Raw genomic sequence first — 26,971 nt, 5'->3', positions numbered from 1 at the left:
TTATGTCTTGTCCTGGTGATGTTAAATCTGAGCACCTGGATTAAGTGGTGTCTGTTGGAGATCTCCACTGTAAAACTATTATTTTTTCTGATCCAGGAGAGGTTAAACAAGAGTCTGGCACCGTTTTAAGTCTAACAAGAAACATTTACTATCTATTCTCTCTAAAGCCTGGTACCTGTAAGCTACATGTGCATAATAAAAACTTTGGTCTCCACAACCCCTTATCTTAACACAGACGTTTCCTTTCTGTTGATTACAGGTCTTTCATCAGAAAATCTTTGAATCCATGTACAACCTGGAAGCCCCCACTTTGAATGGAATCCCATCTTTCTGGACCACGCCAATATACAACTGACATGTGTTGATTAATGTCCTCTGTCACCGTAAAATGTATAAAACCAAACTGTAACACAACCACCTTGGCCACTTGTTCTCAGGAACCCTGGGGCTGTGTTGTGAGCATTGGTTAAATGAATAACTCTTCAAATATTTTACAGAGTTTGACTTTTTTCATGGACAATAATTGGTGCCCTACAAGTGGGGCCTCAGAAAAGAGTCAGAATCCCTAAAGGAGTTTCCCGAACCTGGAGCTAAGCTACCAGCAGGGCCATCGGAAGCCCTCCCTAACTTTAGGTTTCTCCTCCAGTGGAACCAGTGACTCCTCCAGAGCTCCAGACCTTCCATTTGGTTGATGATCCTTGGTTCATTCTGAGTTCTTTTTCTTTCTTCTTTCTGCTTTCTCCTAGGTTTTTTTGGATCCTTATTTAGGTTTGGCATTGCATTCTGAAGGGTCTTCTCCACTGCATTTTCTCCCCAAATTAATCTCCATTGGCCTGTGTGTGCAATTGCATGAGGAACTGAACTGCCACTTCTGTAGATGAGAGGCTGAGCTCCTCAGCTTGTTAAAGAAAGGGGGTTTTGCTCCTCTTAGCCAAAAAACGCCCCTTGGTGGCGGGGATTGAGTAGGAGTGTCTGGGGGATTGACTCCCGCCATTACGTGCAGTGACCCTACAGGGAACCAGACAACAAAATTAATTTGAAGAAGCTCATCCAGGAAACAGGTGTAAGAGCTGATCACTTGCTATTTTGAGCCCTCTTGGACGTCTAGACCTCTGGACAAGGAAACCGAGACACATAAAAGGGTGGAATGACTCAGTGGTGACACACTGTAGTCCCTCCCACAGCCAGCACATTTCAATCCACCCTACTAAAACCTAGGTCACAGTTTAGTTCTGCATTAAAAAAAAAAGTGGGAGACATGTCAGGTAAGAATGAGGAAGAGCAAGGAGAATGACCTCCTTTTGGGTACCCCTTTTGGTTTTATGGTTCCTCTACTTACCAGTATTTGTGTCAGTGGGAAAAGTTTGAGGGCATACCAGGTGAAACAAGAAACGTCCTTGTTACATGTCTGTGCTTGCTCAAACTTTAAACTGCTGCACACATTACATCAAAGAAAATTCCAGCCCAAAGGTCAGCCTGCAACCATACAGCTCCTAAGTCCTCTATTTTCTTTTCTGCCTACTTAAAATCTTCTGTTTACTTTACTTTTCTTTTTGTTTGTTTGTTTCTTTGTTTTGAGACAGAGTCTTGCTCTGTCATCCAGGCTGGAGTGCAATGGTGCGATCTCAACCTACTGCAGCCTCTGCCTCCCTGGTTCAGGTGATTCCCCTGCTTCAGCCTTCCGAGTAGCTGGTATTATAGGGGCCTGCCACCATGTCTGGCTGATTTTTGTATTTTTAGTAGAGACAGGGTCTAACCATGTTAATCAGGCTGGTCTCAAACTGCTGACCTCAAGTGATCCTCCTGCCTCAGCCTCCCAAAGTGCTGGGATTACAGGCATGAACCACCGCGCCTGGCCCTTCTGTTACTTTTCTACTGCTGGTGAGTTTGTGTTGATATCTCCTGGCTAGAGTGCTGAAGTAAAAGCTATAGGATCTTTGTATGAGTGTCTATGTGTGTTTAGATGTCTTTATGTACATGCAAATATGTGTACATACATATATTTTTTATGTATTTTAGCCATGAAGTGTCAGATTGGCTTCAAGTTAAAGAGTACTCATAGGCCGGCGCAGTGGCTCACTCCTGTAATCCCAGCACTTTGGGAGGCCGAGGCGGGCATATCACCTGAGATCAGGAGTTCGAGATCAGCCTGGCCAACATGGTGAAACCCCGCCTCTACTAAAAATACAAAAATTAGCCTGGCATGGTGGCATACACCTATAATCCCAACTACTCGAGAGGCTGAGGCAGGAGAATCGCTTGAACCTGGGAGGTGGAGGTTGCAGTGAGCAGAGATCATGCCATTGCACTCCAGCCTGGGCGACAGAGCAAGACTCTGTCTCAAAAAAAAGAAAGAGTACTCATAAATTAAATAATAAGCCAAAATGCTTTCCAAGTTCACATGACTTACATACCTCTGACAGATTATAAGGTGTCAAAATTTGACATAAGGCTTATAAAACCATAAACCCAGCAACCCAGCATAACACAGAATAATCTTTGTTTGTGTACTTTTTGATAAATAAGACATTTGATGTTATTGGTGTAATAAAAATAGCTAAATCTTAAGTTATTGGTAAGATACCTATATATTTAACCTTAAAATTTTTACTTAGGTAAACATACAAAAATCATAGGCTATAAAAATGGTTAACAGGGAAATAACTTTAAATGGTGACAATCACGGTTTTTATAGATAATCTAGGTAAAACATTTTGTAAATTAATTAGGTAAATGTAATGAAGAAAATGCTTGTAAATAAACATAATTTAGATCTAAAGTTAAATAATAGAGATTCATTAACTATCTGGGTCATTTCCAACTTTAAAAAATTATATTATAGAAAAACTTTTCTAAAAAATATATTCTTATTCAAAGCTAAGTTATTTTTATCTATTTCCAGGTTTATTTATTTATTTATATTTTTGAGACAGAGTCTAGCTCTGTCACCCGGGCTGGAGTGCAGTGGCACAATCTCAATTCACTGCATCCTCCACCTCCTGGGTTCAAGTGATTCTCCTGCCTCAGCCTCCAGAGTAGCTGGGATTACAGATGCCCACCACCACACCTGGCTAATTTTTGTATTTTTAGTAAAGATGGGGTCTCGTCATATTGGCCAGGCTGGTCTCCAACTCCTGACCTCAGGCGATCTGCCCACCTCGGCCTCCCAAAGTGCTGGGATAACAGGTATGAGATGTGAGCTACAGTACCCGGCCAGATTCCACATTCATTTAAGGGTTATTTATGAAACACATTTAAAGGAACCAAGAAATAAGAGATGTAAAGAAAGTAGACTGGGCACAGTGGCTCACACCTGTAATCCCAGCACTTTGGGAGGCCGAGGCAGGCAGATCATGAAGTCAGGAGTTCAAGACCAGCCTGGCAGCATGGTGAAACCCCTTCTCTACTAAAAATACAAAATTAGCCAGTTGTAGTGGTGCATACCTGTAGTCCCAGTTATTCAGGAGGCTGAGGCAGGAGAATCACTTGAACCTGGGAGGTGGAAGTCGCAGTGAGTGGAGATCATGCCACTGCCCTCTAGCCTGGGCAACAGAGTGAGATTCTGTCTCAAAAAATAAATAAATAAATAAAAGAAAGTTACAAGGAGGTATTTTTGGTAAGGTATGTTGAAAGAAAAATAATTTTGTATGAGAAAGAATCTTGTATGTTTAATTTGTCTTTTCACATAAAATAACTAGTTATTTAAGACATGTTTAGGACAGATTAGAAAGTCCAAGCAGGTTGCATATGGTCTGTGCAAGTCATAATACTGTCTGTAAAAAAGGAATTCAAAAAAATTTTATGTAATTAAGTTTGCTATAAATAAAAGGAAATTATAATCATTCTAGGTGTTGGATTTTGATAATAGAAATATAGTAATGCAAAAGGAAAGAATTGGTTAGAACAAGAATGTCTTAAAATACTGATTTACTCTTAATGAAATTGCAAGAAGTCTTTAATTTTTGAATTCCACAGTCTCTTCTTGAAATTCTTCAGATTGACGTCTTAGGAGTTCAACTTCTGCTGCGTCATACTTGCTTCAGAGCTTTTGGATGTCTGCCGTCGACCAGTTCCTGAAGAAACTATTCAGTAAGCCTTGATCTGCCCCTACAGAATGAGCAAACGAAAAAGCAGATTAGGAAAGTATGGTCCGGTCCACTCCAAGAACGCGAGATGTGCCTGAAGCTCTCAACGTAAACACTTGCCCTCAGGGTTACTAATTCCATTTCTTCTGTCTGCCAGCTAACACATTCTGTCTGTTCTCAGGAAGGACTGATAACCCAAGCCATTGATAAAAATACGTGCATATTTCCTCCAAAAGTCTCCACTAGGAGCCCCGAGATGAGTAAGAAAATTGCATATGGAGTCCAAAGCACTCCACTCATCCCCTCACGAGTGCTCCCTGGTAGTGACAACGCTTTTCCTGACCTTTTTGCTGGTTTTATTAACTCTTGGCCTTTACCTAGAGGCAATTCTTCACTGGTCCAGTATTTTCTTTTTTTCTTTTCTTTTTTTTTTTTTAGACAGTTTTCACTCTTGTTGTCCAGGCTGGAGTGTGATGGCACTATCTCGGCTTTTGCTAGCTCCTGTAATTTTTTAAATTAGTAGTCTAAAGGAAGAGAGAGAATTTTTCAAAACAGGCAAATGAAAAATTGTATAGGATATGTCTCTGTCTATATATATGTTTATATATTGTTTGTTTATTTGTTTGTTTGATTTATTTGTTTATTTTTGAGACAGGGTCTCACTCTGTCACCCAGGCTGGAGTGAAGTGGTATGATCTTGGTTCACTGCTGCCTTGAACTCTGGGCTCAAGTAATCCTCCTGCCTTGCCTCAGCCCCCCATGTAGCTGGAACCACAGGTGCATACTATCTCACCCAGCTAATTTTTTGTGTTTTTTTTTTTTTTTGTAGAGATGGGGTTTTGCCATGTTGGCCAGGCTGGTCTCCGTCCTGAGCTCAAGTGATCCACCAGCCTTGGCCTCCTAAAGTGCTAGGATTGTAGGTGTATGCCACCATGCCTGACCTTGTCTGTATTTTTTTTTTTTTTTTTTTGAGACAGAGTCTCACTCTGTCACCCAGGCTGGAGTGCAGAGGCATGAGGTCAACTCACTGCAACCTCTGCTTCCCAGGTTCAAGTGATTCTCCTGCCTCAGCCTCTTGAATAGCTGGGACTACAGGCATGTGCCACCATGCCCAGCTTATTTATTCTATTTTTAGTAGAGACAGCGTTTCACTATGTTAGCCAGAATGATCTCCATCTCCTGACCTTGTGATCTGCCTGCCTCGGCCTCCCAAAGTGCTGGGATTACAGGCATGAGCCACCACACCCGGCCTTGTCTGTATGTTTCTATATGTCATGAGAAAGTAATATTTTAGTACCAAATCATATGAAAGAGCTCTAATCAAATGGCTTAAAGAAAAGTAAGTGCTTATCAGACAACCAAAAGCTAGCTCAGACACTTTTAATTCACATTCCTTTAGTAATCTTTGGTAAAATTAATTGGATAAATTTAATTTCAAAATCCTGTCCAGTAGTTTAAAATCTAAGGGTCATGTTGAGATGGGACTGTTCCCTTGACCTTGACCTCCTTCGTGGGCAGGAACTGGAGTCACTTGTATTACTTAGCTTGCATTCTGTGGATAGCTATGTATTAATAGCTTAGTGGCCGGGCCTGTAATCCCAGCACTTTGGGAGGCCGAGGCAGGTGGATCATGAGGTCAAGAGATCGAGACCATCCTGGCCAGCAAGGTGAAACCTCGTCTCTACTAAAAATACAGAAATTAGCTGGGCGTTTGGCACGCGCCTGTGGTCCCAGCTACTTGGGAGGCTGAGGCAGAAGAATCACTTGAACCTGGGAGGCAGAGGTTGCAGTGAACTGAGACTGCGCCACTGTGCTCCAGCCTGGTGACAGAGCAAGACTCCGTCTCAAAAAAAAAAAAAATAGCTTAGTGAAGGATCAGGGTGACAGCCTTCTGCATCTGTCCCCCCTCCTTTTTTTTTTGAAATGGGGTCTTGCTCTGTTGCCCAGGCTGGAGTGCAATGGCGTGATCTCGACTCACTGCAACCTCCGCCTCCTAGGTTCAAGTGATTCTTCTGCCTCAGCCTCCCGAGTAGCTGGGATTACAGGCATCGGCCACCACATCGGGCTAATTTTTGTATTTTTAGTAGAGACAAGGTTTCATCATGTTGGTCAGGCTGGTCTTAAACTCTTGACCCCAGGTGATCCACCCGCCTCAGCCTCTCAAATTGCTGGGATCACAAGCGTGAGCCACTGCACCGGGCTGCACCTGTCCTTTTTGACACCAAGTTCTTCTTTGGTGTCCAAGAAGAATCAGGTCACATGGAATGTTTGAAAGATGATAAATGTGGAGGACTTTATTGAGCAGTGGGTGGAAGTGGCTCTCAGTGGAAGAGGAGCTGGAAAGGGGATGGTGTGTGAAGAAGGCGATGTTTCTCTGAAGCCTAGACTTCTCTGGCTGGGCTCCCCTCCAAAACCACTCTGTCTGAAGTTAGTCGTGTTTATCTGTCATCTCCAATGCTCAGTTACTTCTCTGCTCGCCACTCAGCAGCTTGTATCCCTGCCAGTCAGCTGCTTGTGTTGCCTTTGTCTTTTTCTTTTTTTTTTCCTGCCAGCTGGTCTGGTCTTTATGGACACAGGATAGGGGGCAGGGCAGGCCAAAAGGGCAATCATTTGGGCAGGAAAAACGAGGTCAGCTGATTTCACTTAGGGCCAAGCTTTCAGACCTGAGGTTGTAGTTTAGCCAGGAGCCCAGCCATCCTGTATCAATGTTAGGATAAATTAGGTAACCCTAGGTTTTGCACTGGAAATTAGGGTTACTGGGAGTTGGAATAGTAGGAGAGTAAGGTGTATTTTTGGTGAGGTTTATAAAAGCACAAAGATGTGGTTTTTGCCAGAGAAAATGTAATGTTTAGAGGCTATTTAAAGGTCACTTTAAAATAAATGGAAAATTATATAGATAAAACTCATTGGAGAAAGAGAAAAATAAAAAGGTGTGGAATGAAAAACCTTTGACTTTTGGGTGGCCATATGGTCACACTTGGTAATGAAGCAGCATCCTTGTCTGGGATAAAAAGCTGAGATTCATGGTCTCATGGCCACAGAAAACGAGGACATGGACACACAAAATTAGGTTGAGAGCAGAAGTTTAATAGGCAAAAGAAAGAGAAGAGCTCTCTGCAGCAGAGCAGGGTCCTGGAGAAGTGGGTTGCTGCTCCCATGCTGAAATGCAGCAAGCTTTATAGATGAGCTCGAGGAGGCAATGCATGTCTGATTTACATAGGGCGCAAAAGACTGGTTGGACCAGGTGTACCATTTGCATAAGGCACATAAAACTGGTTAGAACTAGGCATGTCATTTGCATAGGGCGTGCATAGCATAATCTTTTATTATGCAGATGGATTCGCTACCTGGCAGGTGCCATGTTTCCTGTTTTGTTTCGTTTTTTTGAAATGGAGTTTCACTCTTGTTGCCCAGGCTGCCAGGCTGGGGTGTAGTGGCATGATCTCAGCTCACTGCAACCTCTACCTCCTGGGTTCAAGTGATTCTTCTGCCTCACTGTGCTGAGTAGCAGCATGTGCCACCATGCCCTGCTAATTTTTCTATTTTTTTTTTTTAATACAGATGAGATTTCACCATGTTGGCAAGGCTGGTCTCCAACTCCTGACTTCAGATGATCCATCCACCTCAACCTCCCAAAGTGCTGGGATTACAGGGGTGAGCCACCACGCCCTGCCCCTGGATGTATACGAAATGCAAATTAATAAGGAATAAGTGAACTATTCAACCCCTTTCTTATTGCTCTCTGTAGTTGCTAAAATGAAAGTAAAACAGAGCTGGCTTGGACTTGAAGGCTGCACCAAGCTCAGAGGTGGGTCTCTCTCAGATCAGGCCAGTCACTGCAAAGCTTCCTATAAAAGGAAAAATTAAGCCAGGCCAACTGAAAGTTACGTCTGAGACCAGTGATTGCCAAGAAAATAGACAATGTGAGGGAAGGGCAAAACCAAGTAACTATTAAACCCAAAGCGTATTTGCAGGGCTGTCCAATCTTTTGGCTTTCCTGGGCCACATTGGAAGAAAAATTGTCTTGGTCCACGCAAAAATACACAAACACTAACGATAGCTTATAGGCAAAAAAAAAAAAAAAAAAAAAAAAGGCAAAAAGAATCTCATAATGTTTTCAGAAAGTTTACAAATTTGTGTTGGACCACATTCAAAGCTGTCCTGGGCCACATGCAGCTCACGGGCCGTGGGTTGTATAAGCTTGAAAAAGAATTGTTTTATCTTGTAGATTGGTATCATCAGCTTCCTGAGTTCCCTTTTCTAAAATGGTTTGTAAGAATGACTACTTTAAGAAGAGTATGTGAATTTCTTTTTTTTTTTTTTTTTGAGAAAGGGTCTCATTCTGTCACCCAGGCTGGAGTCCAGTGGTGTGATCTCAGCTTATTGCAACCTCCACCTCCTGGATTCAAGTGATTTTCCCACCTCAGCCTCCTGAGAAGCTGGGATTACAGGCACATGCCACCATGCCTGGCTAACTTTTCTATTTTTTGGTAGAGATGGAGTTTCATCATTTTGGTAAGGCTACTCTTCAACTCCTGACCTCAGGTGATCTGCCCGCCTTGACCTCCCAAAGTGCTGGGATTACAGGCCTGATCCACCCTGACCAGCCAATGTGTTTAATTTTTAAATGCCACAGAATTAAAGGGCATGTTTGGATTGGTTCAGGACCCACAGCTCACTCACTATTAAACACTTACTGATGAACGTATGGGACCCAGATGCACAGGAAGCTTCTCCTGAGGAAAGGGCCAGCCTGATAGAATGGGTAAACACCACCACAAGGTCCGTTTATCCTGAGAAGGGGACTGCCCAAACTTCCCTATAAAATGCCAAATGGAGCATCCTAGATAAAGCTTCATATGCAAGCCATGTGGGATTGGCTTTATCATTACTGGGATATTCACCAGCTGAATATGCCCATTGCCCAATGCATTAGTCTGTTTTCCTGCTGCTCATAAAGACATACCTGAGACTGTGCAGTTTACAAAAGAAAGAGGTTTAATTGGACTTACAGTTCCACGTGGCCGGGGAAGCCTCACGATCATGGGGGAAGGCACGGAGGAGCAAGTCACATCTTAAGAAATGGTGGCAGGCAAAGAGGGAGTGACAGCCAAGCGAAAGGGGTTTCTCCTTTTAAAACCGTCAGATCTCGTGAGACTTATTCACTACCACGAGAACAGTATGGGGGAAACTGCCCTCATGATTCAGTTATCTCCCACCCCGTCCTTCCCACAACAATGGTAATTATGGGAGACACAATTCAAGATGAGCTTTGGGTGGGGACGCAGCCAAACTCTATCACCCCGGTCACAGTGTGAAGTGAAAATAAATCTCCCCAAAATCACTAAGCAAGGGAAAAGTCAAGCGGGGAACTGTATCGGGCAAGCCTGCCTCCCATTTGACTCTTCAATAAGACAGATACAAAGAAGCTACATACCCACGTTACAACTTGTGCATAAGGAAATTCTGTGTGGACAAAGGACAGACGGAACTCAAAGTCATCCTTCCAAGGCTCCCCTGAGACAAATGCTTATCTGATAACTTCCTCTGCCCATTGCTTATGTAAAAGTGCAGATTCACTGAGCCAGCCTAAATTGTGTATTCAGTAGAAAGCTGATCAAGGACTCAGAAGAATGCAACCTTTTGTCTGTTATCTACTTCTAATCTGAAAGCCCACACTTCGAGAGGTCCTGAATTACTGAACCGAACCCATGTACATCTTATACACATTGATTGATGTCTCATGTCTCCCTAAAACGCATAAAAGCAAGCTGTGCCCTGCCCATCTTGGGCGCATGTCGTCAGGGCCTCCTGAGGCTGCGTCACGGGCACAAATTCTCAACCTTGGCAAAATAAACTTTCTAAGTTGACTGAGACCTGTCTCAGATACGTTGGGTTCACAATAGATTTTCAGTGTACTGATGATGTTGACTGAAGAACTGTTAGGTTCATGAATTTGGAAAGGAAAGCTTTATTTCTATAAATGCTTTGGTTCAAGGGTCCCCTTCTACAAGAGCACCCCAGGTGACATTACTCTTGTAGAATCAAACAATGGTTTGAGAAACCTTATCAAATTTTCTGTTGTAGCTTTCCCTCATGGGTCTGAGTACAGCTTGGTTTTCAACATTTTAGGGAGACATGAGGCATCAATCAACACATGTAAGATGTACATTTGTTCCATCCCAAAAGGTGAGATAACTCAAAAGTGGGGGCTTCCAGGTCATGGATAGATAAGATACAAAAGGTTGCATTCTTTTGGGTCTTTGATCAGCCTTTCATTGAATACACAATTTACATGTGAGGGCAGGGGATTGCATAGAGGAACAGTCACTGATGCCTTAATGGTTCAATGAATCTGCATCTTTGCGTAAACAATAGGGCAGGGGAAGCCATCAGATAAGCATTTGTCTCAGGTGAGCAGAGGGCTGACTTTCACTTCTGTCTGTCCTTTGTCCCACACCTGTGAAAATAGAAGGGGCTGTCAATTTTTATTGCCAAGGTGAAATTGAACAGAATTGTTTTAGGGTAAAGATCTTGAGGCCCACAAAAAAATTTCTTTGTGGGCAGATTGTGAAAGACATATGTAGTTTTTTTGTTTTGTTTTCTTGTTTTTGTCTTCGTGGCTGTCTTACTTAGGATAAAACGGGAGGCAGTTTTTCCTGACACAGTTCCCAACTTGACTTTTCCCCTTAGCCTGGGGATTTAGTTTCTTTTCACTAATTAACAAACAAAATTAATAAGTTGTTAAGCAAAAACAGGGAAGGGAAAAGTAAGTCAAAGGGCTCATGCCACAAGGGTGGAAATCTTTGGACAATTATTAAGAAATGAAACAAATAAAAGGAAAGTTGATGAGTTAAAACAAAGGTCTTCACAACATGATCAAAGGTTGGGTGGGCCAAAGGGAGCCCCGAGTGGTCCCCCAACATTAGGGCACCCCATACCAGTTTTCTTCATTTGCCTTAGATTGGAGAAATTTAAGAAAAATTAAGGCTAGGCACTGTGGCTCATGCCTGTAATCCCGACACTTTGGGAGGCCGAGACAGGCAGATCACCTGAGGTCAAGAGTTTGAGACCAGCCTGGCCAACATGGCGAACCCCATCTCTACTAAAAATACAAAAATTAGCGGGGTGTGGTGGCACACACCTGTAATTCCAGCTACTTGGGAGGCTGAGGCAGTAGAATCACTTGAACCTGGGAGGCAGAGGTTGCAGTGAGCTGAGATCGTGCTACTGCACTCCAGCCTGGGCGACAGAGCAAAACCCTGTCTCAAGAAAAGAAAAATCAAAAGTCAAAGGTTTTAATGACAATATTGACATTGCCTCAGGCAAGTCAAGATAAATATTGACGAAAGGGCAGGAGTCTCTTGGCTCAACCCTCTGCTGGAAACCCAAATCCTTTTTCACTGGAGAGGAAATAGGGAAGTAAAGTCCCTGGGACCAGATATTTAAGAATGTAAGGGTTGGTAGGAGTACAAAATTTGAGATGTTTGAACAGGCTTCATGTATGCTAGTTATGACTTCTTGATGTAAAGGTCTTATGAAAATAGGTGCTGTATCTGAGCAGGGAATATTCCCCCCCAGTACTATAAAACTGAAGGCACGTAAATCTGCCCTTTGGGGAAATGTTAATTGGACATGATCAATGGGAACGGGTAAGATTGCCCAAGCTTGCAGAACATAGGGTAGAAGCTGGGGTGCTGGCAAGGAAAACTTCTCCACTTCATAGCCCTTTGTGGACTGTTATTTTGTTTGTCTTTTATAGAGATGAGGTTTCACCATGTTGGCCAGGCTGATCTCGAAATCCTGAGGTCAAGCAATTCACTCACTTCAGCCTCTCAAAGTTCTGGGATTACAGACATGAGCCACCATGCCCAGCCATTTGTGGAATGTTTATTGGGGCCAATGGCAAAAGCCTGTAAGCCTGTCGAGTATCACAACTACTGGGACATTGGACTAGAGAATTTCCACTTCAGGGCTGCAACCAACAATAAAATTAGAAGCCCTCTAACCAGTACAATGGATCCCTCTTCTCTGCCAAAGGCATTCAAAAGCAAACCTGAAAACCTAGGCCAAGCCATGATGAGAAGTTGGGTCAGACATGCCTCCTGATACCTCCCTCCTTTGAAATTCTGGCATAACTGACCACCACTAACATCAACACAGAGACCCTAAGACTGGCAAAGGAGACTCTGTGACAGCAAGATACCAAACTTCAAACTGACTCTAGTATAGCATCAGTAACAGATAAGCAACATAAAATCAAAGTATTTTGCCCAAAAATGTATTTATTTGATGTATTTTGAAATGACCCTACAAGGCTGTCTCTCATGGGGAAAATCTACGTTCTGTTCAAAATCACTGCTTCTTTCGAGGTCTTTTCCTAATTCAGGAGATAATTAACTAGGAAGCCGGCACAGTGTTTAGGTCTGGTAAGTGCTCCGCAGCCTGCCAGCTGGAGGCTTCATCTGCATGATAAAACCTTGGTCTCCACAATCCCTTATCTTTCTTGAGACAAAGTCTCACTGTTTGTTTCCCGGGCTGGAGTGCAGTGGTGCAATCTCAGCTCACTGCCACCTCTGCCTTCTGGGTTCAAGTGATTCTCTTGTCTCAGCCTTCCAAGTGACCACAACAGTGACCTTAACCCAGACAGTTTCTTCTATTGATTCCAGGTCTTTAAATAATAATGTTAGCGGTGGGAGTTATTTGAGTCACATGGCACCAAAATATGTCAGTGAGAGCAAATCTGTAGGAGTCTGCAGCAACTTCAATTCTTGCCTCCTCAGAAAAAAAGAATTTGACCAAAAGGCATAATGTAGACTGAGATACTGCAGCCAGTTTTAGAGCAGGAGTGAACATTTATTAAAAACTTCTACGGTGGCTCACGCCTATAATCCCAGCACTTTGGGAGGCCAAGGCGGGTGGATCACAAGGTCAAGAGATCAAGACCATCCTGGTCAACATGGTGAAACCCGTCTCTACTAAAAATACAAAAATACAAAAATTAGCTGAGCACGGTGGCGCTCACCTGTAGTCCCAGCTACTCGGGAGGCTGAGGCAGGACAATTGCTTGAACCCAGGAGGCAGAGGTTGCGGTGAGCCAAGATTGCGCCATTGCACTCCAGCCTGGGTAACACGAGCGAAACTCCGTCTCAAAAAAAAAAAAAAAAAGTTTTAGAGCAGGAAGGAAAGTACACTTAGAACACGGCCAAGCATCTGACCTAAGAGATCGAGTGCATGGTTTGACCTTTAGACTTGGGGTTTACATGTTGGCATGCTTCTGCAGTCTGTGTCCCTTCTCTCCTGAGTCTTCCTTTGAAGTGGGCTGTCTGCATGCACAGTGGCCTGCCAGCACTCAGGACGGGAGTAGGCACCAGTGTGCTTACTGGAGTTGTACACATGCTCACTTGAGGCATTCTTCCCTTGCCAGCTGAATGTTCCTAGGAGGTCGTGGACCAGTCAAATGCCACCATTTTACCTTAGTGTGCACACCAGTGCCCACTCATCCAGCTCCTGAGATCGTATTGGGAAGCTGCTGGTCACCTGTTTCAGGTGTTTTCTATGTATTGGGAGACAGCCTTTCCCTGCTACTGGCTGTGCCCAGTTGTTATTTGAGAGGGACAGTTTAGTAAGCGCCTGACAATCACCTGATGCTCAGCTGGCATTCCTGGTGGGGCTGGGGAGAAGCTTTCCTGCCCTGCTCAGGCCTGACTAGCTACCTATTGTAACAACAACTGAACTCTTTCAATCAATTTCCAACAAGAAAATCTATGACTCTCTGTGACCTGAAAGCCCACACCTTGAAGTGTGTCACCTTTCCTGGCCGAAGCAATGCACATCTTACATGTGTTGAGGGGTGTCTTATGTCCCCCTAACACGCATAAAGCCCATCTGTAACTCAACAACCCTGGGCGCATGTTCTCAGGATCTCCTGAGGTCTGTACCGTGGGCCAGTAACCACTCATATTTGGCTCAGAATAAATCTCTTACCATAGTTTACAGACTTTGATCCTTTTTGCCAGCAGAGGCAATTCCACCCTTGCTATGGGAGGTTAACTGAAGCTAATGGGAATAATGGTGTCTAAAAGAGTTCCATGATATAACATAAATGGTTCATATAGGACCTGCTACCTGGGTAATGCAAAGATAACATACAAGGAGGAGCCTCTTTTTCCTCTTCAGACTGACTCTGTAACTATGTGAGGAGCTGGTGGATTTTACAGTGCCTGTTAAATAACTCTTTGCATGTGAATTGTAGTTCCAAGGTGAGCAAACATCATCATCCTCTTTGGAAGGCTGTTGCTCTGGTTAAAGAAGCATTAAGGACATTTGTTTTTCTTGTGAGATATTTACAGTTTAGAGTGATTGGAATCATATTTTGTTGTGAGCAAAATTTACCTTTCTCTCTAGCTGAGTTCTCCACAATTTGGAAACTATTTCTGACTATTCTCATTTTACGGAAATATATAGTGGCTTGCATGAGTTTAGTAAGACTGTTTTCCTTTGAAACAGGACACAATTGTGGACACTTTACTTGACCAAGGCTTTCACCAAAATAATGTACTTTTAGTAAAGTTCCAGCAGAGCCAGCCTGAGAAAAGCATATCAACTGTTGCTGCGCTTTATGCAAATACTCAAGTATAATGAGCCTAAAACTTATTTTGCAGATGAATTGCTCTTCCTACACTTTTCCTTCAATAGAAAAGGAGGGCTAGAGAGACAGAAAAATTGTTTCACCTGTAACATACCTGTTACTAGATTCCAGCCCTGACCTTTGTTTTTATTATTTACTTGTTTATTTGACACAGAGTATTATCTCCCTCTTCCCTAGGCTGGAGTGCAGTGGCACAATCTCAGCTCACTGCAACCTCAACCTCCTGGGTTCAAGCGATCTTCCTATTTCAGCCTCCCCAGTAGGTGGGACTACAGGTGCGTGCCACCATGCCCTGTTAATTTTTGCATTTTTAGTACAGATGGGGTTTTGCTCTGTTGTCCAGGCTGGTCTCAAACTCCTGGACTTAAGGGATTTGCCTGCCTCAGCCTTCCAAAGTGCTGGGATTACAGGTGCGAGCCATTGTGCTCAGCTTTGACCTTCATTTTTAAATGCAGATGAAATCATGAATTATTTCTTGACTACAAGAATTCTCTGAAAATGATACAGGTTATAATTTTCTTCATGATGTTTTTAGTTGGCACCCTAATAGTATAGCTTCTTTTTTCTGTTGTGACATGCAAATTCTCTTGATTGTCAAAATTATGAATGTTATTTATTTCTTGTTGTTTTACGTCTGAGAAAACCAGAATCATGGTATTCTGATGATCACAGACAATTTGACAAAACCTATAAATCTCCCTCATTCAGCATCTCATAGGGCCAAAACTATTTGTCACTGCCAATGCCCTGCTGCTAAAACTATACAAGCACCCTCACTCTAGACCCAGGGCCTATCATGGAGGAGATGGGTGCCTGAGATTGTAACAGCTGATTTTGAGAGAAATGGCTTGCTCTATTTTCTCAATATCTCTTTTTGCTGCAGGGATTAAATATCTTGGAGAATCCATGGCTGGATTGCCCTTTAAGATAGAAAACCGGTTTTGTAGTTTATCAGTAGGAAGGATCAAAGGTTAGTTTATAGGACCACATGAGTAAACAAGTTAGTAAGGTAAACTCCCCACAGTCCTTTGTTTCTACTCTAATATATTTAACTAAGGGGACAAGGCTGCCTTCAGCCAAGAGCAATAGGAAAAACCCTCAGGCCTTCCAAAAGGGTTTGTGTATATTCTCTATAGCTAAATTTCTCCCACCAAGTTGACTGAATCCCCACATTTTCCCCTTTTCTGTTTTTAGCATCAGGTCCTGTTGACTGAAGAGATAGAGCAGCAACATGTCTGTCAGGTGAGGTGATCACTGCTTCTATTCTGGTTTTGCATCCTGGAATTAACAAATAACAAAACAAATATGAGTACAATTAGCAACATTCTTTTCCAGTCAAAGAGTGACTCCCAGGAATGGGAAAGGAGATGTTGGGATTCACTTGGGGTGGCTGAATTAAAAAACAATGCAAATTGTTGCTTCACTTAATCCATGGTTCCCAGAAGAAGAAACACTAGATGTAGAACTCTGGGAACAAGTGAGGAGAAATCTTAAACAGCATTATGCTCAAGGCAATGGGTCCCAACATCATCTTTAACACTATGGGCTTTAGTAAGGACACTTCCCCATATCTAATGCTTTAACACTGTTTACTGATGGTTCTGGTAAGCATGGAAAAGCGACAGTCTGGTGGAGACCATATAATTCACTCACTCGGTCTGGATTTACTATTATTAATATCAGGCTCTGTTGTGTGCTGGCCACTGATGCATTCAGGTGTCAGTCTGTCAAGTGACGCAGTCCTTGACCTTATTCCGTTTGAAGATTTTGTAGTAGATAAACTGAGTAAGCCACGCAACTTACTGTATTTATTGGCTGAGTGGAAAATGGCTTTTAAGGCTAGTATCATGGCTTTAATCTCAGCTCTCTGACTGCTGGTAAGCTTAGATCAGGTGATTGAATTATGTGATCTGTACTAGACTGACGCTTTTCCTTGTTTACCTGATCTATCAGTAAACAGTGTTAAAGCATTAGGTATGGAGGAGTGTAATATCACTTCGAATGGTTCTTTTCTTAAAGGAATTTTGATGGTATCAGGATTGTAACCTAGCAACTGACTGTATAATTCATTAAGATGGCAAGCTGAAATTGATAACATGAAATTTTAAGAGGAAATCTGAAAGCATCTCTGGAAGCAGAGACTCAAAGAATATACTTTAACCATGTGCTTAAAGTCACAGGCAGAATAGCTGAAATCTTGCAATTGAGTTTTCAGGCTGACCAGATTTATGGACTTTAAACTGCCAAATAGTTCTGAAAACAGTGACTCACTACCTAAGCAAAGACTACTTCTAATCAGTCTTTCATGCATATGTTTACATACAAATTTTCTTCACTTTCTGAGAAGAGCACAACATTTTTACTTCTTAATTCAACAAATATTATTTAATTTGATTTAAAGTTCTCCTTTAAAGAGTTATGTGTGGTTTTACATGCTTAGCTGTTAATTGTTTTTTAACTAATTCATGGGCCTTCTGTAATTTCTCTCCTTTTAGAGGTTACTGTTTCCCTTAAGTCGGATTTGGATAGAGTTACATGGTTACATTAGAGATAACAAGGGTAGCTATTATCATAATTTAAATTTTACTTAAATCTCAGCAGAGAATTATAATCTAGGACATTGTAAACAAGGAATACATGAAATTTCACTGTGGGACACCTGCGGAGCCAGAGGCAGTGGCACGGGTCCCAGGATGGCAGCCACGCTGCGGCCCTGCCAGCTGCTGCTCTTTACTTGCACTGCATTCTCTGTGCCTCGCTCCCTCCTCCTGCCCTCAGTTAGCTGCTGGGTGGACCTTCCTGTGCATGCCTCCTGCCCTCCCTGGAAGGCTAACTCTGGTGTGCTGGGCCTGGCTCCCTATCACTGCACAGGCCGAGTTCTTGGGAGCATTTGCTGGCTTGGGAAGAGCTTTCCTCCTGAAGCCTCTAATTCCCTTTTTCTTATCCTTTTATAAACATACACCTGATTGCCTTGCCGATCATTAATTAGCCTGAGCAGGCTAAGAGTTCCTTCTGTAATGCTGCTTGCTTAAGACAAGGACCTATAGCTGTAGCATGTCCTTTGTCCTTTTTCCTACTCATTGGTTGCTTTGTGCATGATACTGTGTAAGATTTCTCCCTAGTTGTTCCCAGAGCTTTACATCTAGTGTGCTGTCTGCCGGGAACCATGGGCTTTGGGAAGCAACAGTCTGTATTAATTCTTTCAATTAGGCCTCCTTGAACTTGGCAATCCGCAGTGGGGGATTACTTGACTTGCTGACTACTTGACCTGATCATACAGTCTCTGCAGCTTCTGTTTTCGGGGATCCACTGTTTTCCTTCTTTGCAGTGATGATGATGTTGGTTCACTCCGCATTTGGGCACTTGCTGTGATGATGACTCGGTCTGGTCTCCTCACACCAGGGCACCTGCTGTGGCGTTATTTCGATGTCCCTGTTCGGGTGCCAGCTGTGACGAGTATCACGTCAGGGTCACCACCTGAGATGCTGATCACCACCTGTGGAGGTCTGTCCTGTAGACCCTGACTCAGCGATGGATGAATAAGTGCACTCACATGCACAGTACAGTGATTTCGGAGGGCGATTGCAGCTAATCGACCCTACTTCCTGTCCTTCCTCACATTTATTCTGTATAGATTTAATAAGAGCGGTTCTAAGTCAACATACTTGTGGATAATTAATATGGCTAAAGAATGGTTTTATGAATGATAAAAGGTCTTGGTTCCGGGGCCCAGAGTAAACACCATTAATGGGTAATTCCCCTTTGACCTCCCCACAAGACGGCCATCCAGCACAAAGTTTACATGAGTAAACAAATCAGAGTAGGGACAAAGGAATGTGGGATAAACAGACTTAACTGGGGAAGCTTTTATTATCCTAATCTTCACTCTGTGACTTAATGCTCTAATGTTAAGAACTGGCTGCCTTCAGCCCATCTCATTAAAACCGTGCAGCCTTCCAAAAGGTTTCAGACTATAACCTGTAATTTCCCTAATATTTCCCTTAATACTTTGCCAGCCACCCCAAGTGAATCCCAACATTATATGGCTTTCCCAGCATCTAGTTCTATTTTTATCTTTTCTGAACTCTCTACTTTCTCTCCACGAGTATTTGTTCCAATGAATACATCTCAATCAATCTGCCTGTCTCAACCTCCCAAGTGTTGGGATTACAGGCATGAGCCACTGCGCCAGGTTGCACCATTCTTCTTTTTTTGTTTTCTTTTGGAAATGAAGTCTCCCTCTGTCACCCAGGCTGCAGTGCAGTGGTGCGATCTCGACTCACTGCAACCTCCGCCTCCCGATTTCAAGTGATTCTCCTGTCTCAGTTTCCTGAATAGTTGGGATTACACTCATGTTCCACCACACCTGGCTAATTTTTGTATTTTTACTAGAGAAGGGATTTTGCCCCATTGGCCAGGCTGGTCTCGAACTCCCGAGCATAAGCCATCTGCCTGCGTCAACCTCCCAAAGTGTTGGGATTACAGGCGTGAACCACCACTCCTGGCTACAGCATCGTTCTTAATTTCAATGTCTAGTCTAGACATTTGAAAGAATTGAACATATTGGATTGTATCAAAACAATATCTTGTTAAAGAGAATGACCCTCTCCACCCAACCTGAAATAGATGGAGGCAGTGCTGACTTTAACCTAAATCTTAAATGAAATGTGCTTCACTCAATTTTCTTGTAGAGAGGCTGACTGCTTTATTAGAAAACAGGAGAACATTGACCTTTTTCTATGGTTCTCCTCTGATCACCCTGGATAGAATTCCTTTCACTCTCTAACCTGTGTCTATTTCAACTCAGGATACATTCAGCTTGTTGTCTGTAACACTTTATTGCACTTTTTAATAGCCACGACTGACATTGATCCTCTCTGCTGAGAGAGGAGCTATTCTGACTCCATTCCTTGTGACTACCAAATCTACCCTGGAAGTCAGATGCTCAGCTGGCATTTTATAAATATTCCATGAACAAATGAACTCTGGCTTTGGGGTAAAAGAGTCAGTTGCCCATCATTTGACAGATCCCTGGATATTTTTTCATAAAAATCACCCTAGCAGGTCGCTTATTGCAAAATGACACGTATCATATCTTCTCCAGATCTGAATATTGTTAAGCAAAATTTACATTAATGAGAAACAAACAAACAAAAAGGCTTTGCTTCAGCAAGAATTATCTCCTGCATCAGAAATTCAGGGAGCACTTTTGCTCTCATACATTTTATTAGTGTTTTTCCCAGAGACTGACATTACTAGGACACTTAGTCATCTAAGTGAGTTACTTAAATGCTCCCTTCAGCTCCTGGAAGAGTGGGTGGTTCTGATTCTATATCACTGAGATGGTTTATGGAGCCCTCTTCATCCCATAATTCCAAAGAGTAACAGCCAGAACGTTTTATCAGGGGGCAGCTGAAATTGTCCAGGGAATGTGGCTAGGGAGTGTTGTTACCTTTACATCAAAGGCTATGCAAAGATAACACACCAGTCTTGATTTCACCCATGAGAAAAGTGAACTCCAAGGGTTTCAGTAAATTAGCCATGTCGATGATAAGCATTGCATTTGTTACAATCTCACTCTGTTTCCTGGTCAGATGCTACACTTCAAAAGAAATGCAAAGTTTGATAAAACAGACATGCTATGAATTTAATTAGGGGAGCTTTATCTTCAGTGGGTCACCATATCCGGCATGACAATAAAGTCTTCCATGTACTTCTTGTCCTACTGGAAAAAAAAACATAGAAAAGCTATGTACAAGGACTATATTAAGATTCATCTATGTCTTTCAGAGATAGCAGGCAAGTGCCATTTCTGAACAGTTTGGGTCAAGTCAGACACGTGCCCCTTACCCCCACAACTATTCAATGGACACCAGAACATTGCAAATCATGACCTTTAAGAGGACTGCCTTTGACTTACACAACTCAAGAAACACCACCTGGTTTGGTCAAAGGTTTGTTCCTTTTCACTGTGCATTTTAGTGTTTTCTTTTCCTGCCCTTAAGACGGTTTTGTGCCATGGCATTATTGCATTAAATAAGCATGACTACTTAGGTAGCGTGAACCGTAGTTTAGAATTGAGCTAAGCATGGCTATGTTACTGTTTCTCTTTTTTTTTCTTTAAGAGATGGGGTCTTGCTGTTGCCGTGTTGCCCAGGCTGGACTACAGTGGCTATTTGCACACGTGATTCCACTACTGATCAGCATGGGAGTTTTGACCTGCTGCATCTGTGACTTAGCCTGCATTCACCTGGCCTTAGGCAGCCTGGTGGTCTTCTGCTCCTGGGAGGTCACCATGTTGGTGCTGAATTTAGTGCGGACACTCGATCAGCATAGCGCACCATAGCCCAGAACTTCTGGCCCCAAGCCACGCCCCGCCTCAGTCTCCTGAGTAGCTGGCACCACAGGCATGCTACTTGCTGTTTTTGTCAACATAAAAGGGAATCAGAAAAGGCACAACATATCAAGATCAGCAAATCTAGGCTGAGCATGATGGCTCACACTTATAATCCCAACACTTTATGAGGTCAAGCCAGGAGGATTCCTTGACGACAGGAGTTCAAGACCAGCCCGGGCAACATAGAGAGACCTCATCTCTACAAAAAAATAATAGAAAATAAAAAAATTACCCAGGCGCAGTGGTGCATGCCTATAGCTCCAGCTATTCCAGAGGCTAAGACTAGAGGATCTTTTGAGCTTAGGAGGCTGAGGCTACAGCGAGCTACTGTCATTCCACTGCACTCCAGCTTGGGTGACAGAATGAGACCCTGTCTCTAAAAGAAAAAGAAAAAAAGAGATTAGCAAATTCTTTAGAAACCGAGATTTTCCCATGAGCAGGTGCATGAAGGTGGAAAACATTTCTGGGAATTATAAGTAGGAATTCTGAAAGAAGTTCTCAAAGTGAACACTCACTCCACAGAGAAACAGAATGAATCAAGAGAGTCCTGGAAGCTGGGAGAAGAGGAATCTGCAGAAAGCAGAGAAACTAATTCACCAATGAGACTGTCATGAGCTGCCATGGGAATCTGTATTCCAGACACTTTGATTCTTTATATTTTATTGTTTGGGTTGAAAATGCACCTGGGCATGGTGACTCATGCTTATAATCCCAGCACCTTGGGGGCCAAGATGGGAGGATTGCTTGAGCCCAGGAGTTTGGGACTAGCCTGGGAAACATGGTGAGATTACATAAAAATAGAAACATTTTCCATGGACTGGTGGGTGCCTGTAGTCCCAGCTATTTGGGAGACTGAGGCAGGAGGATTGCTTGAGCCTGGGAAGTCGAGGCTACAGTGAGTTGTGATCACCACCATTACACTCCAGCCTGGGTAAGAGAGAGACTGAGTCTCAAAAAAAAAAAACTGGTTTCTAGAGTTTATGAAATCATACAATAGCATGTTTAATAGTGTTCCATCTCAAAAAATGGTATTTTGTTGAGAGAGAGTTGCACATGCCTTCTGATACCCTCAAATTTTATTTAAAATGTTGGGAGAGCTGCTATCTGGCTTTGCATCAGTGTCATTTAATATAATAGCCATCCATTTGGGGCAGGGTGTTGACGAACAGCACACCTACCATCTTCCAAATTATTCCCCACACTTTGTCTTGTTGAATTTTTTTTGAGATGGTATTTCTTTCTTGTCGCCCAGGCTGGAGTGCAATGGCACAATCTCGGCTCACTGCAACCTCCCCCTCCCAGGTTCAAGCGATTCTTCTGCCTCAGCTTCCTGAGTAGCTGAGATTACAGACACGTACAACCATGCCTGGCTAATCTTTGTATTTTTAGGAGAGATGGGGTTTCACCACGTTGTTCAGGCTGGTCTCGAACTTCTGACCTCAGATAATCAGCCCTTCTGGGCCTCCCAAAGTGCTGGGATTACAGGTGTGGGTCACTGCGTCAGTCTTATTAAATATTATTAAGGTATAATGACAGGGAAGACCTTCCATCCCCCACTCCCCCGCCACCTTTAATTGAGATCACAGATGTCCCTGAAGCACTGCTATAGACCATGAGGTCACCATTATGCAAGGGACATGATTACTCTGGCTCAAAAGAGCCAGTCTGAATCCTGGTGTGATGAATGGGTTTGATGCTTGTCACAGATAAGAACATTCAGCGTCAGCAAGACAGGCTGTAGGTGTTTTGCTGAATGCAATGTTTTGCTGTTGGTGTGCTGTTGTTTTTTTCTTTTCTTTTCCTGGATGTGTAGTAAGAGTTGCAAATGCAGGTGCAGATTGCCTCATTTGTACATAATCAACATGAACCATCTGGGTGAGCCGAGCAGGGACCAGCCCTCCCGTGGCAGAGGGAGGCGGGACGGAGAGAGGCTGACGCTTTTGTAATGATTTGAGGCGACTGCCAGAAGAGGCAGAGCCTTTGCAGAACAGCCTGTCTATGAACAGCCTGTCTGTTCTCTTCTAAGATATTAGACAGACAATATGACTAATAGGTAAGTTGGGAAAGGCTTGTTCCTATATATTTTTTCAGCCTTTTTTTTTAACCTCTGGTTGAAATGGGCAGAGTTGAAAGATCCTTTGACCTTGTACTCTGAAACTTAATGCATCAGCTGAGGCATTGATCTTGATTCCAAAGCAGTTGCAGCGTGGGTAAGTTTCGCTTTCTGTCAGTCTCATACCCTCTCTTCTTTCTTCCCTGCTCCTTCTCTACTTTTTCTTTCTTAACCAAGAACGTGTGTGTGTCCGCGCGCGCGTGTGTGCGCATGCACGCGCGTAGTCTGTGGCCAGAGTATCCACGCTTTGGAGGAATTAGTTTGTATCTTGATCTTAGTGTTATTTTAAGGTACTACTATGGGTAGTTTTGCAGACTGAAGATGGGCTTTTCTTTCATTGTAAAGCATTTCGCTGTCGTATTCCTTAGTCCTAACCCCCTGCCACTGCCAATTAAATGCAATCATTAGTCATTCAGTGGTTTTGAACTTGGATTAATGCAGTCAAAAAAGAGGCAGCTCAATTTAAGTAATTGCCTCTTTTCTTCTTTAGGACACAGAGGCTTTCTGAGTTTAAACTTTAGGCTTGGCAGGACACTGAGACAATTCTCCAGTGCCAGCATGTTTCAGAGCAGGTTTTGCCACTGAGACAATTCATGCAAGAGCCCCAGGACTTGGGGTAGCAGGAGTTTTTTTGTTTGCTTGGTTTTTTTTGTTTTGTTTTGTTTTGTTTTGAGACAGGGTCTCACTCTGTCTCCCAGGCTGGAGTGCAGTGGCATAATCTCGGCTCACTGCAACCTCTGCCTCCCAGGCTCAGGCAATTCTCCTGGCTCAGCCTCCCAAGTAGCTGGGATTACAGGCATGCATTACCACACCCAGCTAATTTTTGTATTTTTAGTAGAGAAGGGGTTTCACCATGTTGGCCAGGCTGGTCTCAAACTCCTCAAGTGATCCACCCGCCTCGGCCTCTCAACGTGCTGGGATTACAGGCATAAGCCATCACGCCCAGCCACAAGGAGTTCCTTTAAAAATGGGCCAAAAGACGGGAGGAGCACTTGAGGTAGGGAGTTCGAGATCAGCCTGGCCAACATGGTGAAACCCCGTCTCTTACTAAAAATACAAAAATTAGCCAGGCATGGTGGTGCATGCCTGTAATCTCAGCTACTCAGGAGGCTGAGGCATGAGAATCGCCTGAACCCGGGAGGCGGAGGTTGTAGTGAGCCGAGATCGCACCAGTACACTTCAGCCTGGGTGCCAGGGCAAGACTCCCTGTGATAAAAAATATGGATCAAAAGAATGAACTCATTGAGAGTTCAGGACTCATGCAGTAGTGGCCTCGGAAAATCAATTTCAAAATGTTGGAATTAGGGATATGGCTCCCAGGTCTAGTGAGAATTTTGGGCTCGGAACTAATTTAATCAACACATGAATGACACTTTTTTTTTTTTGTCTTTTTAATCCTATGTCTTCTGCCAAAGACAATAGGAAGGTCCTCGGAGCTGCACAATGAAGGTCAGGTAGGTAAAGCCATACGCTATATTGTGAGCACAGTGAATCTACTGTATAATTTTGTGTATTTGTGAATTCAGCCTTACAGATAGTGGCATTTGATAGCATCTGTCTTTTTTTCTTTTTTCTTTTTCTTTTCTTGTAACCTACTATAAGTCAACATGCTGTTTTTACATGGCTTGCCATAAGATGTCTAAGTTCATTCTTTGGACTTAGTAAGTGTGTGATTTTTAAGAAAAGGTAGGAGAGAGTTAGGCAATTGATAGAAATATAAACTGTAAATTTCCAACAGATACATATGAGTTTATTTTTATTTTTACTTATTTTGGAGACAGGTTTTGCTCTGTCACCCCGTGTAGACTACAGTGCTGCAATCATAGCTCACTGCAACCTCCACCTCCTGAGCTTAAGAGATCCTCCAGCCTCAGCCTCCAGAGTAGCTGGGACCTCAGGTGCTTACCAACACACCCAGCTAATTTTTTATTTTTATTTTTTGTAGAGACAGGTTCTCATTATGGTGCCCAGGCTGGTCTTGAACTCCTAGGCTCAAGCAGTCCTCGCACCTCAGCCTCCCAAAGTGCTGGGATTACAGGTGTGAGCCACCACTGTGCCCAGCCGTGTATATGATTTTAAAGTACTGTAAAAACGGGGTGATAAAACAATTCAACTAACTTCTCACAAATGAAAAGCATTTCTGTAACTTAGGATTTGACCCACAGTCCTGAGCATGTAGCTTTTGCCTGCAAGACATTCTCAGTCTTTGAGGAGATGTTTGCATAAAGCAAAAAAATTGTCATCTTCTGTGGCTACCGTAGTTTTGGAGTGTTTATAACGGACTCTGAGAGCCAGTAGGGATGAACTCCTGTTTGCACTTTTCCTCTCAGAGGAGATACTTGAAGTGGGTTTTGAAACATGTATAGAGATGAGATAGAGATTGAATCAATAATCCACAGGTCCAATATTCACTACCTGATAACTGAGTAGGGATATGCTGAGAAGAGGGTTACGTGCTTCCTTAAGAAAATACGACCTCAGCCGGGACTCAGCAGAATTGTGAAGTGGACTCAAGTGGTCCTCAGATTCCATGTTCTTTTCTTTCCTCAGTTCAGGTCTTTCCCCAACTTCCACTTTTCCTTTACTTGGTAATTCCTTATTGGGTTTTTTTTCCGCTTGTTTTTCTTTCTCTCTCTCTCTCTCTCTCTCTCTCTCTCTCTCTGTTGAGACAGGGTCTCATTCTGTAGCCCAGGCTGGAGTGCAGTGGCGTGATCTCAGCTCACTGCAGCCTTGAATTCCTGAGCTCAAGCGATTCTCCTACCTCAGCCTCCAGAGTAGCTGGGACTACAGGCATGCACCACCACGCCCAGCTCATTTTTACATTTTTGGTAGGGATGGGTTCTCACTATGTTGCCCAGGCTGGTGATGAACTGATTCTCCTGTCTCAGCCTCCCAAAGAGCTGGGATTACAGGTGTGAGCCACTGCAACTTGACTTTTTAAAAATTGTGAGTAACAATAAATTGCATGTATTCATCCTTTTTATATTATTATTTTATTTTTATTTTTTCTTTCTTTTATTCTTTTAAATTCATTTTTCTTTTTAATTTTTTTCCTTTTTAAGTTTCTTTTTCTTTTTTTATTGTCCCTTGAGTCAAAAAAGCTGACATATAAACATCGTATAGATTTATGGTGTACAACTTGGTATTTTGAAATATGCCTGGATTTTGCAATGGCTCAATCATGCTAATGCACGTTACCTCATCCACTTACCTATCTGTAATGAGAACTTTGAATAGATTTTATCAATAATTTTGAATTCTAAAATACACTCTTATTAACTACAGTTACCACAAGTGCAATACAGTCTTTGAACTTAGTTCTTCTGTCAAATTGAAATTTTGTATCCTTCGGCCAGCATCTCCTCAATCCCTTCCACACTGGCCCCCAGCCCCAGCAGGCATCATTGTGCCCTTTGTAGAAGTGAGATCATGCGTCGCTGGTCTTTCTGCGCCAGGCTTACTCTCCTTAGCACAATGACCTCCAGGTTCCCCCATGTTGTCATAAATGACAGAATTTCATTCTTTTTTTAAGACTGAATAGTATTCCACAGTGTTATATGTACCACATTTTCTGTATCCATTCATCCAGTGATGGACACTGAGGTTGATTTCACAGTTTGGCCATTGTGAATAGTGCTGTAAGGAACACATGCACCCACATACCCTTAAATTAGAATAAAAATTCTAATTTTAGAATTGTTAAGGTTAAATCCCTTAACCTTACA

The 26,971-nt window shown here is 42.9% G+C and overlaps 1 protein-coding gene and 1 long non-coding RNA gene across 3 annotated transcripts in view; both read left to right on the top strand.

The window, feature by feature from the left end:
* The first annotated feature begins 1,492 nt into the window (after positions 1-1,492).
* Positions 1,493-20,726, top strand: LOC135269963 (uncharacterized). Its single transcript, XR_010338199.1, has 5 exons — positions 1,493-1,881; positions 3,976-4,089; positions 7,647-7,739; positions 15,931-15,978; positions 20,527-20,726. It is a non-coding gene; the product is annotated as an uncharacterized LOC135269963 (long non-coding RNA).
* A 2,174-nt stretch (positions 20,727-22,900) lies between these two features.
* Positions 22,901-26,971, top strand: part of ARSF (arylsulfatase F) — a 39,534-nt gene continuing 35,463 nt past the window's right edge. The window contains exons 1-2 of one of the 2 annotated variants that reach the window (XM_012458797.3): positions 22,901-23,186; positions 24,662-24,700. In XM_012458797.3, coding sequence (XP_012314220.2) covers positions 24,690-24,700 — 11 coding nt within the window. In that variant the 5' untranslated portion in view covers positions 22,901-23,186; positions 24,662-24,689. The other variant, XM_012458798.2, reaches the window with a different exon arrangement.

The sequence above is a fragment of the Aotus nancymaae genome, unplaced genomic scaffold, assembly GCF_030222135.1.
Source record: "Aotus nancymaae isolate 86718 unplaced genomic scaffold, 86718_ANA_hifiasm-v0.15.2.pri h1tg000058l, whole genome shotgun sequence".
In the NCBI taxonomy this organism is placed as follows: Eukaryota; Metazoa; Chordata; class Mammalia; order Primates; family Aotidae; genus Aotus; species Aotus nancymaae.
This window is presented reverse-complemented; position numbering and strand designations above follow the sequence as displayed.